Here is a 19,050-nt window from a genome sequence, read left to right as displayed (position 1 = left end):
GAACCAGAAATTTTTTTTTATTTTTTAAAATTTTTAAAAAATTTTTATTTATTTATGATAGTCACAGAGAGAGAGAGAGAGAGAGAGAGAGAGAGAGAGAGAGAGAGGCAGAGACACAGGCAGAGGGAGAAGCAGGCTCCATGCACCGGGAGCCCGATGTGGGATTCGATCCCGGGTCTCCAGGATCGCGTCCTGGGCCAAAGACAGGTGCTAAACCACTGCGCCACCCAGGGATTCCTAGAACCAGAAATTAAACATAAAGTCTCTCAGGAAAATGTATGGTATTTAAAGAGATTTAAAATTTCAACTCTACAAGTTCTGTTAATTTTTTTCTCTCTGTAGTTACTGTCTGTTTAAAGATCATCAAAGAATCCCTTGTAAAATATACTCTATGATGGAGCAAAACAGGATAGGGCTATGAAGGCATACCTTCCCTAAAATTGTCTGTTAAAAAATAATTAGCTTGGGTTTTAATATTATGATCAGAAGAAGAAAATGCTGCTGCTTTTGTCACTGATGGATGGGATGAAATATTTTGAATTCAGATAATTTATTTCTTTTTTACATTTGAACTGCCTTCTAAGACAGTTCCAATTTGTGATCTAATCTCCAAACATTTATTTTTTATTTTTTGTCTCTAATTTGAAAGAGTCTGGCAATATCTCTGCTTCAGACTGGTAGTTTGTATATTTAACCAGTCAATGCTAAATTACTTTCTATAAAATTAATTCAGGCTGTCACTATCATTGAAGATAACAGTGTGAGATATATATATTCTTTGCCTGGTTCAGTTGCCTGAGATGTTTTAGATCAATTTGGGGAAAATAAATGGAATAAATAAAATCAACAGATGAAAATAAATACCTTCATTTTTAATTTGTTCTATATGTACGGTACTCCCATCCATTAGTTATTCTATTTAAATTACAATGAATTGGTAGAGGAAGATGGATATCTTTTAAGATTGGGTCTGATGTGTTGGTGAAACTGAAGTCCAGAAATAAAAAATATTGAGTTCTTATTCAGTTCTTTTATCGATTCACTGGACAGCATGTGGATAAATTATATCACATCTTATTTGTTTGTCCTGCTACTGATATAAGAAAGTGTCTTAGTGTGTTCAGGCTGCTATAACAGAACACCATAGACTGGGTGACTAATAAACAATAGAAATTTATGTGTCATAGTTTGGGAGCTTGGGAAGTCCAAAATCAAGGTGCCAGGAGATTTGATGTCCAGTGAGGGCTAACTTTCTGGTTCATAGATAAGTGTCTTTTTGCTAACTCCTCACATTGTGTAAGGGTCAAGGGAACTCTCTGGGTTTTTAGTTTTTATCTGTAAAATGGGATCTGTAGGACATGCCTTAGCTTGCTCCTCGTTAGACCTCAGAATGGAAACTTACTTCAGAAGAATTCAGAGTCACCAGAGCATTGTGTTCTGTTTTTGAAGAGAGGGAGAGCACAGGCAGAGGAATCAGGACTTGATACCAGGCTCATGACCTGAGCTGAAGGCAGACACTTAACCGACTCAGCCACCCAGGTTCTGCAGGGCATTTATGTTTGTTTTATAAATATTTTATTTATTTGTTTGACAGAGAGAGAGAGAGAGAGAGAGAGAGAGAGAGAACCAGAGAGCACAAGTGGGCAGAACGGGAGAGGGAGAACTAGGCTTCCCCACTGAGCAGGGAGCCCAATGTGGGGCTCCATCCCAGGACCCTGGGATCATGACCTGAGTCGAAGGTGGGCACTTAACTGATTGAGCCACCTAGGCAGCCAGAGCATTTATGTTCTTCTTTCTTTTCTTGTTCTCTTTTTTTTTTAATACTGCAGTAGAACCTGAGAACATCCTGACTGCAGAGGCTGTATAGTCTCAGGAAGTGAGAAAAGGGGTAGCTTCTGATCCTCTCTATTTTTACTAATATTGTGTGATTGCTGTAATTTGTTCTGGGCTCTTAAAAAATGTTGAATGTGTCTTTAGTCTTGAAAAAAATAGATTTTACATGGAGTTTATAAATTAGATACAGATTAGAGCAAATCAGAGGACACTCCCCACCCCCCCACAAATCACTTACCATTTTGAGAAAAAAAAAACATCCGTTAAATTGAGTCAGCCAGATAATTGGTCCCTCAGTACAATCAATGTCTTTAAACACTGAATTAAAAATTGTTCCGGTCGAAACTAAATTTGCATGCAGACACTAAATATGTGGCACTTAGGTTTTCTTAAATCCTAAAAAAAACTAAATACCCTAAAAAAAAATGGAACACTGCCCATTTCCTGCTCAGCTGCGTGGAAGTTTAACTGCTGGATTTCTAGAGAAATTATCTTATGTAGACCAAGATTCTTTTCATTTGTTTGTTTTCTGATATCATATAAATTTCCAGTAATTTCTTGTGAAACTATGTTTGGATAAGAAACTTCCTTTCCATGCTTGTTTAATCCGATAACAACCTAACTGTAGAACTACGTTTTAGTGCTCGCTAAGTCAAAATTACCTTGGCAGCTGATTTATAATTTCACATTATTGGTGGCCCACAACTCACCCAGCATCTTCCTTGTTTTATGCTGACCAAAATGCATGAATTAAAGTCCTTTTCTTTTTCTCCTCCACATGTTGCCTTCATCACAGCTTCGTGAGTGTGTATGTGCATGTGCATATGTATTTAAAATAGGTTGTAATGGTTAATGTATGTGTCAACGTGGCTGAGCCACTATGCCCAATGTGAGTGAGGTCAAGCATTATTCCGGATGTCTCTGTGATGGTGTTTTTGGATGAGATTAACATTTAAATTGGTGGACTTTGAGTAAAGCATATTGCCCTCCATAATGTGAATGGGCCCATCCAATAAGTTGAAGGCCTAAATAGAACAAAACACTGACCTTCCACAAGAAGGAGGAATTCTGACAATACAAGGCCTTAGGACTCAAACAGCAAAATCAGCTCTTGACTGGAGTTCTGGTCTGATGACCTTCAGACTTGAACTGTGACAATGGTTCTTCTCTGGTTTCCAGCTGGCCAGCCATTCCTACAGATTTTATACTTGCCAGCCTCCATAATCACATGAGCCAATTCCTTAAAATAAATCTTTTTCTCTGTATATACACATTCTATTGATTCATTCTCTGGAGAATCCTGATCAATACATAGGCATTCTGAATGGAACTTTGTGGCAGCAAATGTATATTATCTTTGAAACCCTGAGATGTATTAATATACAATCTCAACTTTCTTACTGCAAACCCAAATGATTTATCTTCTTTCTTTTGTCCATCCAGTTGTGTTTTGATTGAAAAATCTATGTTTATATATTGGAAATGGGTAACAGTTAAATGGATAAATTATGTATCAGCCTCAACTTTCTCACTGCAAATTCCTCTAGGGCATGGAATAGGAAATGGGGAATACCAAATAGCTGCCAGCGTCCTCTTGAAGAGGAGAGTGCTGGGCTATAGTCTTCACATTGCAGCCTCTTAATGTTTGATTTTTCTGACATACTTGCTGCTGGAAAAGTGCTTAGGACTATTGTAAAACCACATAACACCCACTATGGTCTTGGGGGGATGCTTCTGTTTACCAAAAGAAATCCCTCAGAGAACAATTGGCCTAGGTACATAGAGAGAAATTGACTTTGAGAAAACAAAATTTCCATCTATCTGTGATTTTGGCGGGCAATCTAAGTGACTGGTCATATCATCTCCTCAGTCCTCAAACTAGAGTACTGAAATGGTATTTTATGGGCATATGGAAAACTATAGCATAAATATAGTCCACTTTTCTTTAGAGTCAATTTTTCAGTTTTATTGAAAACCATAATAAATATCCCTAGCCAGCAAGTTAAAAGTGTTGTTTCAAATTGAAATAAATATCAATATATTATGGACTAGACTGCAAAACTTGCAAAATTTTACAAAACTCCTAAGGGCTTTGCACTTATAGATGAATGTTTCCAATGGGTTCCCAGTCATCATCTGCTCCCAAATAGGAGTTAAGATGATATTCTCTACTGCCCTCAGCAATACACCTTTGATGGAAAAGTTTCAAAAGCACTATTTTAAAATAGGCTGCCTTTAGAAAGTGAAAAGTATTGAAGAAAAAGGAGAGAACCAACTCCATTTGAGAGTTCTCTCTTCCTTTAATTAGTGAACTCTCTCAAAAAGGAAGCAATGGAAAGTAAACTATCAACAGTGAGTTTTAAAGACATTATGTTTTTGTTTTTAATTTCCTTCTCCGTAAAAGCCCCCTTTTTATAAATGTTATTTTAGTTCTCATTTTAAGAGCTATAATTTATTGAGGACTTTTAATTCTAGGTTTTCTATAATTTATTGAGAACTTCTAATTCTACTTGGGTTTTCATATTTACTCCTTTCAACAGCTCTATGAGATGGACATATTAAATAATCTTTAACAGCTCCATGAGACAGATGTATGAAATAATCTTGTGAGTGGCATGGATTTGCCTCCAGGTCTCCAAAGCCCATGGTTTGGGTTCATTGCCATGTTGACTTCCCCTATTTTTGCTCTCCTGGTTGAACCATCAAAGCACATTTACTGGGCAGTGGATACGTCAAGAGTGAAGGAATTCATATTCAGATAATACTCTGCTGTTGTTTTCAAAGCAGTCCATGTTTCATGAACCTGCAACAAAAGAAACTTCAAGTCATGATCTGTGAGTATGGAGAGTGCATGTTATATCAATTGTGTTTGGGTTATTGTACAGATAATCCTAAAAGATTAGGAAGTAGAGTGGAAGAATAATACCAAATAAGGTTTGGTTAACATACTTTTAGTGACCTGTATACTTGGTGCTTAAGTGTTTTCCAGTATTTTGGGGCCACTGTAGGAACCAATGTGGCAGCGTCCTATTATATTTGTCAGTTGATCATAGCACTGGCCTATAATTATAGGCAGGAGTACACTTGAAAATTTCAGTATTCCATAAAGAAGACACAGTCTACCCGCTTATGTAATATTTAATTTGCCAAATAAACAAATGTCTGGTTTTAATATCTCTAAATGATGCTTGTTGGAGAAAAACATGCATAAAACTAAATGCATTATTCAAGCTGGTGGTTTGCATCAGCAAATGCTAACCAGCAATGAGCCAATCCTGGTAGACCAGTTAAAACTCAACCATGCAGAGTAAGGACAGGACCCAGGCCCCAGAAAAACAAAGACAGTCATTTTTTTTTTAAATGACTTTATACAACCCTCTAATGTAATGATAGAACCTGATACATGTGTAAAAGGGCAAACAAGTGAAGGGATTAATTAATTTGTTATACATTTTTATTTTCTGAACAGCTCAATTTTAAGAGGGAAATCATGAATAATTGAAATACTCAGACAATTCAGCAATTTCATTTGGCCTGGAGTTTCAGTGTTTTCTTTCATCAAAAAAGTAAACATGGAATAAAACTGGCTAAGGTACATTTCTTCTTTATTTCTCTTGAAGTGAGACTTCCAAATGAATAGAAAACTGTACAAAGGCAAGCAAATGAAGGAATGACATTAAGGGTTTGCATAATTATCACAGTGGAAAATAAGCTGTTGAATAACTGAAAGGGAACTAAAATGTGACTGTGATTCTTTCATCCACCTACACAAACGTGCAGTAATCTACTGAGATTAGACCGAGTAACAGTCATTTTGATAGTTCTTGAGAATAATGACCTTGATGGATAAGTTGTGCACCTTACTTCTGTAGCCGAGGTAAGGGAGGCTGGGTGCACAAGGCAAGTTAATCCCAGTGTGATAGTTACAGAGCGATTCACACATGAACGGCATGCAAAGGAGAGAAAAGAAAGAAGGGCAAAAAAGAAGCCCAGGAAAGAAGGGTAAGGCTTCAGAAAGGAGGGAAGCATTTGATTTTAGTCTTGGAGGAAGACGTGATGTTTACTGCACAAAAGTCACTTTATGGTGAGGAAAGGTCAAGTATAGCTCAGAGTGGCTAGAGAGAAAAAAATCATAGGTTGGGCTGGTGGTGTGCTGATGCCTGCTGTGGCAGTGCCTACTTAGCAAGATAGAGATGGTGCGTTGTTTCTAATGCAAATACCTGATCGGCCAGCGTGTTTCCCCACATATTTGGATTGTGATCTGGGTCCCAGTAATTCTGCAAATATATATGTCTTTTGAGATGTAGGAACTGGTTTGCTGGGTCCTCCGACAAAAATGGTGCTCCCAATGCTCCTGTAATTCAGAGTCCAAGAGCACAGCATCTTTTAGGGCAGTAGTTTACATCTCAATGTTTATCTTTTGAAGAGACACAGCTATGGCCTTTGGGAGGTTGGGTGCCTGAGAAGCGAGCCCTGAGAAAGCTATACATGGAGAAAGGTGACTTCTCCTCAGCCTTCCTCTATCTCTGTGCTATCATCACCCTACATGTCCTCAATATAGTGCAGCATCAAAGCTAGTGCTAGATGGGAAAAATTTTTTAGAGCCTTCTGTACCTGCATGGGAGCCCACACACCTGGATTCAAATTCTAGCTCTATCACTTTTTTTGGACAGGTTGCTTAATTTCTCCTAGCTGTAATTTTCTTGCATATAAAAAGAAAAAAAAAGAAAAAAAAAAGAAAGAAAAGAAAAGCATAGTAATAACACAGTAACACAATAACATAGGATTACCATAAAGGGTTGGCTCTATTAATGGTTGTAAACCATTTGGCTCAAACCAGGCAGTCAACAATCTTAGTCTTCCTTTCCGAGCCTTCCAAAAGAGAAACATATCTTTCAGTTTGAAGTAGACTGCTTCCAAATCTGGCACCATGGCTTAAATTGTTAGTATTGATAGGTCTGTCATTGAATTGAAGAGGTTTGCATTTTGTATTCCTTCCCACTCCAGGATTAAGGAAGAAAAATGATTGTTTTTAAAACCTAGACATTTTTAGTATCTTGAAATTTTAAGTCTATATTGTATTTTCATTTCCAGATAAAACACAACCACATTCAGAGTTGTAATCTGAATCAATATCAAGGAAGAATACACTCCTGACCTATTTGTGGTAACAATACAATCTGTTCATTGCTTGTGATAAGCATTTATTACAAATGTCATGTTCAGTACTCCAAGCTTCATCATTAATAAGACTCTATTGACCAGGGTTATAGTGAACTATAAGATACAAAACCTCCCCTCTGTAGGGCAAGGGTATGAGGGAGTCCAAGATTCAAAATAAAACAAGGCAACATAGGATTTGATTGTGCCAAGGGAGTTTAGGAGAAGGTGTCATTATTGAGCTTTGGGGCTCTGAGGCACCAACAGACATTTTCATGGTCAGAAAAACTGCTGAACCTATTCCTTAAAGAAAAGATTAAATTTAGTGGGATAGGAGGAGAAAGACTTTCGATTTTAAGCTGGAGGAATGGTGTGGCACTGGGAATCTGTAAAACAGATATCTGAACACAATGGTTATAGGTGGCTAAATTACTTGTGCGTGTGTGTGTGTGTATATATATATATATATATATATATATACACACACACAAATAATAATGAGAATTGACATTTATTGAGCATTGTGCTAAAAAATACCTGAACTACCTTATTTAATACAACAAACCTAAGGAGCAGTACTGTCAATCATTTCATTTTGCAGACAAGGTAACTATATCACAGGAAAAGTTAAATACTATGTTCAAGGCCACATAGCTAGTAGGAAGGGGAGATGGAATTCTCCCTTTAAAGCCACTGTGCGATATTATAACTAAGAGACGGGAAGGCTTGGGGCCAAAGAAAAGCAGCAGCAGCAGTAATAGTAGTAGTACTACTACTACTAAATAATAATAATAATATTAGTCTTATGCATTTATAGAAAAGAGACAATCATTACTTATACATTTCCTATGATATCATGCTTTTCCAAGCTTGACCTTGAGTACTAAGCAGGGCTCTAATTATTAGCTCTATTACTTTTAGCTTAATTTGTTACCCTGCTAAGTTCTAGTTTTAACTACCTACTTATTGAAAATGACAACCTCTGTGGATGTTATACATCACTCAGGCTGCCTCTAGGTGCAAAACACTAGTGATGGAGGGTAGAAAAATGACTTACACATATTCTCTATGAATAGGGGGTTAACAATTTTAGTTATTCATGGTTTAAAAAGAAAGGCAAAAGTCAACTTTCAGAAGATATTAGTAACAGATGATAGAAGTAATAGTGTCCTGCTTCTAGGTCATCTAATTCAATATAACTAAGCTAGCATGCCTGGGGAAGCCATCCTCTAAGATGTCCCCCAAAGACCACTGCCTTCTTGGTATCCATACCTTCTGTGGTCTTCTTTCATTCAGTAGGGCAGACCCTGGAACTGTGGAAATGACAGTGTGTGCTTTCTGTGGCTAGCACAAAATAGGTGTTACAGCTCCTGCCTTGTGCCTTTCTTGGATCACTTGCTCTAATGGAAGACCACTACCATGTTGTGAGGACACTCAAGCAGCCTGTCAAGGAACTGAATCCTCCCACCAACAGTCATACAAACAAACCACCTGGGAACTGGATGCTTTCATTCCAGTTAAGCCTTCAGATCACAACAGTCCTCACTGACGTCTATACTGTTATCTCATGAGAGAGCCTGAGTCACAATCTGTGACCTAAGCCACTCCCAAATTCCTAGAAACTGTAAAATAATAAGCATTGATTATTTTAAGTTGCTACGGTTTGGAGAGGTTGTTAGGTCATAGTAGATAACTAATACAATGCATTATGAGTGCCTACTGATGTCAGGATAAACTGCTAACCACCAGACCTGAGCCCCAGATGAAGCAAGTGAGTCCACAAATAGAAGAAGAAACTGGCTTCTAAGCTTACACAAATTTTGTGCCATGAGATCTCTACTTGCTCTGATAATCCTCATTGCATAGAAAGAGAAACAAAAAACAACCCTTGCCGCTAAGTAACTCACATGATATTCAGAGTTCATAAATAATTTATAAGGAAATATACTATGACCACACAGTTTGAAGGAGGAGTGATTAGTTCTGATATTGGCATGGAGGTAGCATGGAGAAATTGGTTTTGAGTTGAGCTTTCATGCTTATGGAATGTCTCCACAGTTAGGAAGAAGGGAGTGGAAGCAAAGAGCATGTGTTCCGGGCTGAAGAAGATTGGTGAGCCAAGGAACAGAGAAGCACAGTAAGGCTCAGATTTGGTGACCCCGACTTTGCCAATGTGATGGCAGGGTAGAGCTGAGGTGTGCATGTGGTCAGAGAGAATGTTGGAGGATTATTACTGTCACATCAAGGAGGTTGGACTTTATTCTTCAAGTAATATTTCTGAACAAGAAAATGATAGGACCAGATTTACTTGCAATTTTTTTGTTTGATTATGATAAAATATGCATTATATAAAACCGTTTTAACCACTTTTAATTGCATAGTTTAGTGGCATTAAGCACATTCACAGTGTTTTCCAATCATCATCACTATCTCAAGAACTTCTCCCTAAATGGAAACTCAGTACCCTTTAACAATTCCCATCACTCTCTCCTCCAGCCCCTGGTCACCACCATTAGCTTTCTATCTCCATGAACTTGCTTATTGTAGGTACCTCATGTAAGAGGAATCATGTACTCTTTGTCCCTTTGTGTCTGATTTATTTTACTTAGTAGAGTATCTTCAAGATTTGCATGTTGAAGCATATATAAGCATCTCATTCCTTTTGAAACTTGAATAATATTTTGTACCTATATGCCAACATTTTGTTTACCCATTCACAGATACTTTTGAAAACTCCTTTGTCAGTCGTGTTAGAAAGCAGATGGTAAAAGGAAGACAGTGAGAGACACAGGTTGGAGCCTCTCGTAATGGTCTGGTGGAGAGATAAGTAGGGCCTGAATCAGGTGAGTGACACCAGGGATGGGAAGACAGGGCTGATTGGAACAGAATAGAGAACTCATCCATTGGGCTCGCTGGTGCAGAACCACCAGCACTGAAGTTCTGGTTTTAACTGAGATGTGTTCATAGGCGACTTCCAGATTTCTCTTCATTCTCTTTGAAGAAAAGGTGTCAATTACAGTGTGACATGTGTAGTGTGTTCATATTCTGTTAAAAAAAAAAGGAGGGGGGTTTCAAAATGAAGAGAGTATTTAGGCAAAGAAGATCCAATATCGATATCTAATAAATATTTCTTTTTTTAAGATTTGTTTATTTGCTTGAGAGAGAAAGAGAGAGTGTGAAGGAGCAGGGGGAGGTGCAGAGGGAGAGGGAGAGAGACACCCAAGCAGACTCTCTGCTGAGCGCAGAGTGAGAAGAGAGGCTCAATCTCATGACCTGGAGATCACAACCTGAGCTGAAATCGAGTTGGCCACTTAACCGACTGAGCCATCCGGGCGCCCCTCTAATAAATGTCTCTACATAAATTATGCTTACAATATAATTTATAGCAAGATAAAGTACAGTAACCACTTAAGGTAGTGTTACTTGGAATCATCCAAAAGTAAAACCAATATTCTGTACCGTGGTTGTCCCGGTGCATTGTATAATCGCTAAGGGAAAAAAAATGCTATGACATAAATCTTGACAGAGAAGCATGCTTTAAAATATAAGTCATAGCTATTTTCAGCTCTAATAATTCTGTCTTTTGTAAATCTTCTCTCTTTTTGCTCACGGAAAATGTTTCACTGATATAATCTCCCCCTCCCCATCCCCCTGCCCCTGAACAAAGCGCCTACCTCACCATTATGCGCCCAACAGGCATCCAATAAATATTAATTGATGGCGATAATAGCATCACCCACAAGAGAGACAGAAAGTAGTATTTATTGTCCTACTTTACAAATGAGAAAATTGACACACGGAGATGAAATGACTCACTCAAGGTCACCTAGTAAGTCATTGGCAGGGCTGGAAATAAAATGCAAGTGATACAGAAGGGCACGCTATTATCCTCTCTGCTTGAGAAACTTCTCCTCCCTTTTTCATCCTGTCTGACAAACCTTGAAAGTTAGTGAGAGCAAGATCAGAGTTTGTGTTTGTAAGCCTATATAATACTGCTGGGGTTTGAAAACTGAACCCTGACTTTTATTAGTTTGTTGGTTTTTAAATTTTTTTTTAATGTAGGCAGTATCAGCCAGGTTAATGTCTTTTTTTAAAAGTTAGAATCATAAGCTATAAAAAAAAATCTCCCTCTTTTTTCTTTCCAACTCCCTACACACCCTCCTTCCTTTCATCCCATATCATAGTAGTTTTAATAGGATCTGTCAAGCTTAGTTCTGCTATCTAAACATGTCTCAAATATCCTCTGCAGAAAATTCTGTGAGTCAAAATGAGGCAGACACTTCAGAATGTGGAGACGTTGGAGATCACAGCTCTTGCCACACAAACCAAGAAGGATCAGAGATGGGAAGTCTTATCCTGGCCCTGCCAGTGATTAGTTGGGTCATTAGTTGGTTACTCCTACCCCCCACCCCCGTTTCCTACTCTGTAAAACAGGGATGGATCATAGGAAGCTAACTAAGATGTCTTGTGCCTCTGATATTTTTAACTGGAATGTATTCATAATCAATAGGTCATTAATTGAAAACTACTTTCTCTGCATGATATTAGGGCATCAAAATATGTAGAATTTGCTTAATGGGTACAGCTCCTAGTACTGTCAAGGAGCTCACATGCTGAGAAATTCAGCACTGAGAGAGACAGAAATAAGTGAAAGAGAAGTCAGAATAGATCTAGCCAATAATTAAAGCAATACAAGTAAAAATGTATTCACGTTACACACAGAGATGAGAACCCATCATGGGCTGAGGAGCAGCATGCTGGTAATGGAAGATGTATAGTTAGAAATGGAATGCTTCCCTATTTTGCTATCACCCAGGGAGGGCTGAAAAAGAGTCTTTAAATTTGATAGTGGAGTCATAACTGAATAGTCTTTATACTGTGCACGTGACCATGAAGATGATCCTCGTGGTAGGAACCTATCTGCTAAAAAGGTTCCGGAAAGCCTGATGTGAAATGTTAAGATACAGAATCCAAGGACAGAGTCTGAGGGCAGAGTCCTGTTTTCTTCTCTGTGGAGGGAGCTCTTTTAGAGTAGCCTCTAACCACTCATCTCCCCTTTGTAGACAGTGCCCCTCGGAAGGGGCAGTGCCCCAGGTAACTGGTAGGTCCAAGAGGCATAACTTGGCATGTCCAGTCAGCTCCTACTTCTTCCTCTTGAGAGTTAGCTGCGCTCAGAGATCACACTTTCTCTTCTGGTTCCACAACCTGCAACCGGAGATGAAATTTGCCAAATTCTGGGGTCCAGTCAGCAGGCCCTTTCTATCTTACACTGCTATATATTCCAAATTAGCCTTTCCCAGTAATAAAGGGAATTGATTGCCTTCTATGATCATCTTTGATTTATTTTTCAACTAGATCAAAAGCAGGCCAAGAAAGGGGACAGGAGTTCTATGTGTCAGACAACAGGTCTATTGTCTCAGAGCCTCACTAAGAAATAGGAAAAAAAAATATAGCACAGACTGGGCACTCCAGCCAATAAGAGCCTGTCATCCCTGGAAAGCCACAGCTGTGAATATTCATAGGCAGTTACATGAGGGAAGGAATTGTATGTCTGTGAATAAATGTGATGGGATTTAGCAGGGGTAGAAGACACAAAAATGACCAGCAAATCCACAGGATGGGCCATAGCTAGCTATTTCCCGGAGAGGTGAGGTGACGCTGCTATTTGTAGTGGTACTTGATGCCTGGTGCCAGAGATGGAGAATAAGCATGACAGTCCTGCTACAAGCTTAAAAATACTCGGTATGGGATGCTGAACACAAAGCACTTAGCATTCAGCATAAGCAGTTAAAGAATAACAGTTATTGTTTACTATTTTTATTTCACTGAGTTTTAGTCACTTCCTGTAACATGTCTATGTCTTTAGAAAAAAAAGACGAAATAAATGCTCAAGCACATAAATTAAGTATTAAAACAAAGTATAAATGGTCACTAGGGATTAAATACAAAAGAGGATCAGGAAAAAGTATATACAGGCATCTTGGCAATATGGCAAAATTTTCAAAGATCGCTCTAAGTGTAGGAGAAATTTTATAATTTTGTGAGTGATTCAAGTACATGTCATGTTTAGGTTCATATGTTTAAAGTTGAATCTTTTATTCTCTGGGCTAAGTAAATAATTTTTGTTATAAAATAGTTATCTTTTTCTTCCCACTCTAAATTTTCATCACTGACCCAAAAATTTATGGCAGAAGACAGAAGAGCTATATTTAGTATAATAGGCTCTCTCACTTTGCTGCAATTGAGATTAAAATTAATGAGAGAGAATGAGAGAGAAGAAATTTGGGGTTTGAGACAGAAAGAAGGAAACAGGAGAAATCAAGAAAAGAAATCAAAGAAAGGAGAGACAAAGAAGGGAAGTTACAAAAATGAAAGGTTACGAAAGGTGAAAAGCCATGGGGAAAGGGAACAGAGAAGTAAAAAGACAGAGGGCAGGATGGATGAAAGTCAGCTGGAAAGGAAGAAAGAGACACTGAACTTGGGGACCAGCTCTCAAATCCCATGGTTTTACTAAACTGTTAATGAAATGCTTTCGTATTTTGTAAATGAACTTTTAACTCAGGGAACTTTGGTTTTAGTGACGTTACAATTGCTGGTGTGTTGACTACTTTGCAAAGTAAACAGGAGCTAGTGTTGCTTGAGTTGGAGTTCAGTCTGTCTTGACCTGCTCTCAACGTGCTAACATACACCCACACACGTGCTCACATGCACTACCATGTCATTCCCTGAGGCATGTTTTGGACCTGGTAGATCTTTTATTAACTTTTGATTTTGTGGGCAGCAAAATGTGTAACTCACGAAAGACAGTGTTTTATATGAGTCAATAGTAACCCCTTCTGGGTCATTGCCTGTGTGTGTTGATGGAATTTCCAACTCCAGTGCCATGACAAATGATGCAATGTGGGCAGGAAAATAGATGGCTTTTCGGCAACACCCAGAGAGCTCAACGGATCTAGTCATAGGCAATGATATTTTTCTCTAACTGAGATATTTCCCAGGTTATTCTCACTACTTGCTTTCTTGAGAACATCGATCAATCTGAAGCCAAAGTGAGTAGATAAAATTAAGAATGAGTTCTTATAAAAAAAAAAGCAAAACTATATCCAGAAATATAGACTCTTCAAGGAATGGGGCAGTGAAGGGGGGAGGGGTGGCTGGGTAACTGGGAAGGGCCCTTCCTTCCATGGATGGTGCTAAAGGCAAACTTGCAAGCACTGGCGGGGCCGAGTGGGTCAAGGGGAAGAAAATGTGAGCTTAAAAGCTGTTATCTCAAAAACCCAAGCTGGGACGCCTGGGTGGCTCAGTGGTTGAGCATCTGCCTTTGGGTCAGGGTGTGATCCTAGGGTCCTAGGATCGAGTCCTGCATCAAGCTCCATGCAGGGAACCTGCTTCTCCCTCTACCTATGTCTCTGCCTCTCGTGAATAAATAATAAATAAAATCTTTAAAAACAAAACACCAAACCAACCCAACGACTCAGAGAAACAAAAACCTTCAGGACAAATTGCTCTTGGTTACTAGGTGTAGGGTGAAAAGTAAGAGCTAGAGTAATGCTAGAGAAACAGGCAAAAGGCAGTTCACTTCCCCTGTCTAAAACCAGAAGACATGCTTGCACTTCATGTGATCTGATCACAGGTCAACAATATGGGCACGAACCTCCAAATTGTCTCACATATGGGTCAACTTCACTGGTTTATTTACTCTGTGAAATACTTTCCAAATATGTGTATTTTCCATATGTCTTCTTTGTGTGAAATGGGGCTGTTTGATTTTGATGAGTGTCCTATGGAGGTGGAACATATGAGTTTAGGACTTCTGTTTACCCTCACCACAACTAGAAACTGCCATAGAAGGCTTCTGGTTATATCTCAGTGTGGCTCTGTTTATTCACCTAAAGTCACCCAGCTCCCTAACTCCTGGCTTGTTCTTGTAGAACCAATGGCTGTGATACTGGCTTTATTCCTTTTTCATGAGGAGGTCTTGTTGTGTGCTCCTTTGCCTATACCATAGCTACATATTCCATATCTAGCATGGCAGCACCAAGGGGACAGTTTGTTTGTTTATTTGTTTATTTATTTTTGGGGGGGACAGTTTGTTTAGATGAAAGAAGGGTTTTGTTACCGGAAGAGCTAGCTGTAGAATTTGCACATGAGTCCAGCATCCACCATGGATTAGCTGTACAGCTCACTTAACTTCTCTAAGCCAAAATTCCCTTATACAATGAAAATCATAATACTTATTTGCAGAGTGATTATGAGAGTTGACTTAAAGTAACATATGGAAAACCCCTGCCCACAGAATAAAGACTTAAAAGAGTAGTATTAATGCTTGCTGGGTTTATTATAGAAGGCAATTCTTGACCTAAATGCTGAAGAGAGGGTTTTTGTTTTTGTTTTTTAATCAAATCATGACACTCGGATTTCTAATTCTCTGACCGAGGAACCAGTTCCTATGTGTATAAATTACTATTTTAAGAAAATCAATAAAATGATTTGAGGATTGTGTTTATAAATGTAATTACTTGGGGAAGTTTCTTCATCATTTTTGGCTTCAGCATTCCCATTAGGAAAATGGATAATGAGATCTTTTCCCTATTTGCTTCAAATTAAGTTCTAGACAAAAGTAATTTGTTAGACAATTAATCTGTAATGGAGAAAACTTTTTTTAAATATAAAAACAAACTTTTAAAGATGGTTATTTTCTTATGATAAGTAGAAGTTTCCAGGGAAGTGTAGATCAATAGGTAGCATTCTTAAATGAAAAATGGGAGGGAGAGAAAAAGGGAAGAAAGTTGACCCAAGCTAGGATTTCCTACTTGAGAGCTGTATGATTTAGAAAGTGTCAGTTAAACAAATTATTAGTGTAACAAATGAATCTGGTTCTAACGACTTCCATGTACTCAGCCTACATGCAGGAGAGGCTTCTTTCCTGAGATCTGAAGGGCTAACCCCACCTTGTCAATGTTCCTCTGTCCTTAGGCTCTAATTCTCAACTTATTATTTCACGAACTCTCACCACATAATTTTATTTATTTGTGTTTTAAGTGAAGTCAGTCAAACCAGTTATCTTTCTAGATAGACATATTTGTATCTCAGCTGGAGCTAAACTTAATTCTGACTTGTTTCTTAGGAAAGTCCCTAAAATGGCCTGGGTGGCTCAGTGGTTGAGCATCTGCCTTTGGCTCAGGTTGTGATCCCAGGATCCTGGGATCAAGTCCTGCATCAAGTTCCCAAAAGGGAGCCTGCTTTTCCCTCTGCCTCTGCCTTTCTCTCTGTGTCCCAAATAAATAAATAAATAAATAAATAAATAAATAAATAAATAAAATCTTAGAAAGAAGAAAGAAAGAAAAAAGAAAGGAAGGAAGGAAGGAAGGAAGGAAGGAAGGAAGGAAGGAAGGAAGGAAGGAAGACTGTCCCTAAAAGGGCTTTCAAATAAAATAAAATAAAATAAAATAAAATAAAATAAAATAAAATAAAATAAAATAATAAGATAAGATAAGATAAAATAAAATAAAAAATAAAATAAAATAAAATAAAATAAAATAAAATAAAATAAAATAGCTCCTGGGTGGCTTAGCAGATTGAGCATCTGCCTTCAGCTCAAGTCATGATCTCAGCGTCCTGGGATCGAGTCTAGAGTTGGGCTCCTCAGCAGAGTGTCTACTTCTCCCTCCACCCCTCCGCATTGCTTATGTTCTCTTTCTCTCAAATAAATAAATAAAATCTTTTTTTTTAAAGTCTCTAAAAGTCATTTTGCAGCACAAATTCCCTTTTGCCAGATTTTTTTTTTTTTTTTTTTTGCCAGATATCTTTGACCCTGCACGTTCACAGGTGAATGTAGACCAGCAGCAGTGCTTTTAGCCTTGCGCTAATACACCATCACCCACTCTAAAGCCAACTGCATGGATCAGCAGGTAAAGCAAAGCAATAACTGATGGATTATAACTAGCCCATGACTTCAATTTACAGTGTGCTCCTCATACACTCACTTAAACTGAACCAGCCTCACTTTCTTCATCTGGAGAGGTGGGCTGTAACCGGGTATGATTACACATCTTGATGATAATTGCCTAATAATAACTTGGCTAAAAATTTCTAAATCATTTATTTAAACATGTCCCAAATGCAAAGTATAACATTGGTAATTAAAATGATTTATCAAAATTATTTACATGCTTAAGAATATAAGGCTAGTTATATACACATACATATATGCCCACATATCTAGATTCATATTCTAGGTATATACCTATATCCTTTTATTTAGGACACACACATCTCTGTGTGTCTGTGTCTGTGCACCTCAAGAAAAATATGTAACTTTTTTGCATGGGCCTCAAGTTTATCATAAAGGTAGAAATTTATTCTTATTTAAGCATCATATCAAAGTATATATAAATTGTAGAGATTTAACTGTGAAAATAATTTACACCTTTGTAAGTATTTTCAGTTTTGGTTACAAGAAAAACAAATGAACTCTCAGTTCCATTCAGATATAAGTCACTGAATTATTGGGTCAATTTGGCAGCAAATCATCTGACCTTCAGTGCCTTCCTTGATCTGTCTTTAAAACACCACTTCTCTGAGCTACAGCTTGCTCTAAAGGTTAATGAATTCACACTCTCAAAGTACCTTGAGGTCTCCACATAATGGTACTATGTAAGTATTACAGTTTCTAAAAAGCATTTAAAATTTTTCTTTGTTCAAGGACACAAGAGTACTTCTTTGGAGGCAACCCTTAAATAGATTTCTTAGCAATAGTGACACATTAATACGTTAATACATAGAAATAAAATGATCACACACAATTAACACTAACATGTTCAAAATCATAGCATGACACGATAGTTTGGTTGTCCTAATGTTCTAGAATTGATCTGTGGATAAAACCTATCTGTTCATTTCTTTGAAAAAGTCAAAAGGGGTTATCTGTCAACCTAATCTTTGTAAAAGACATGATAAATAAAAAAGAAATGGATTCTTACCTATAAGCAATGTTGAACACAGGGCTACTTGAAGCATTTTATAGGCCATAATCCTGTTTTGAAAAGAAAAGATTTATTTATTTTAATTTAGACCAAGCAAAGCTTCAGGGCACACCGGCTACTTTCCAGGACTATGAAGCATTTGCTGCATACCTGGCAGCCCTGTGAGCTGAGATAAGTCAGAGAGGCCGTTGCTTAAGATGGCTTTTTTATATGACTCCCGTCTTTTTACCCTTTGGACTTTTTGGACTGACTTTTTACGAGCTTCTTATATGGGCCATGTATTTACTTACTAATTTTATCATCCATCCAGACTAATGTCATACAATGTAAAAAAAAAAAAAAGGGTGGAAAAACTGAATCACTCATACATTGCTGGTGGGAATATAAAATGGTACAGTCACTTTGAAAAAGAATTTGGCAGTTTCTTATAAATCTGAGCACGCAATTACCATACAACCCGGCAATTGCACGACTGGGCATTTGTCTCAGAGAAATGAAAACTTATGCTCATACAAAAACTTGTACGAGAATGTTTCACTACATTTTTATCAGTAGTAGGCAAGAAGTGGAAACAACCCAGATGTCCTTGACAGCCGAGTGTTTAACATACCGAAATGCTTCTATACCATGAATTACAGTAACGATAGAGTAAAAATTACTGATAGACACAACAACTTAGAGGAATCTCAGGGGAATTATGATGGGTGATGGGTCCCAACTGGTCAAATATGGCATGATTCCATTTATGTAACTTTCTTGGAAATGATGAAATTATGGAAATAATGAATAGATTAGTGGTTGCTAGGGGTTAGGCATGGAAAGGGATGGAAGAAGTTATAAGGGGCAGTATGAGGGACCCTCATAATAATAGAACTACTTGGTATCTTAGCTGCGGTGGTGGTAGACCCAAACATAAATGTGATAAAATTGCACAGGACCAAATACAGATGTCTCAGATACATACATGCAAATAAGTACACCTAAAACTGGGGAAATCTGCATAGGATCAGTGCATCGCATCAATGTCAAAGTCTTGGTTGTGATATTGCATTATAGTTTTGCAAGATGTTAC

At 37.9% G+C, this 19,050-nt stretch overlaps 1 protein-coding gene across 4 annotated transcripts; it reads right to left on the bottom strand.

Annotated features, from left to right (window-relative positions):
* Positions 1–4,190: 4,190 nt before the first annotated feature.
* On the bottom strand, positions 4,191–18,175 carry C33H3orf85 (chromosome 33 C3orf85 homolog). Of its 4 annotated transcripts, XM_025418095.3 has the most exons (4): positions 18,129–18,175; positions 17,976–18,028; positions 6,054–6,187; positions 4,191–4,636 (listed from the first exon to the last, which is right to left on the bottom strand). In XM_025418095.3, the coding sequence occupies exons 2-4, from the start codon at positions 18,022–18,024 to the stop codon at positions 4,547–4,549; spliced, it is 273 nt and encodes a 90-aa protein (XP_025273880.1). In that variant the 5' UTR covers positions 18,025–18,028; positions 18,129–18,175; the 3' UTR covers positions 4,191–4,546. The 4 variants fall into 4 exon arrangements, 3 of the variants coding, with proteins under 3 accessions (XP_025273880.1, XP_048961429.1, XP_048961430.1); XM_049105472.1 differs by lacking the exons at positions 17,976–18,028; positions 18,129–18,175 and adding an exon at positions 6,624–6,784; XR_007407995.1 differs by lacking the exons at positions 4,191–4,636; positions 17,976–18,028; positions 18,129–18,175 and adding exons at positions 5,303–5,477; positions 8,266–8,579.
* Between the last annotated feature and the right edge of the window lie 875 nt (positions 18,176–19,050).

This window comes from Canis lupus, chromosome 33 (genome assembly GCF_003254725.2).
Source record: "Canis lupus dingo isolate Sandy chromosome 33, ASM325472v2, whole genome shotgun sequence".
In the NCBI taxonomy this organism is placed as follows: domain Eukaryota; kingdom Metazoa; phylum Chordata; class Mammalia; order Carnivora; family Canidae; genus Canis; species Canis lupus.
The sequence above is the reverse complement of the archived record's forward strand: the minus strand, read 5'-3'. Positions and strand labels throughout refer to the sequence as shown.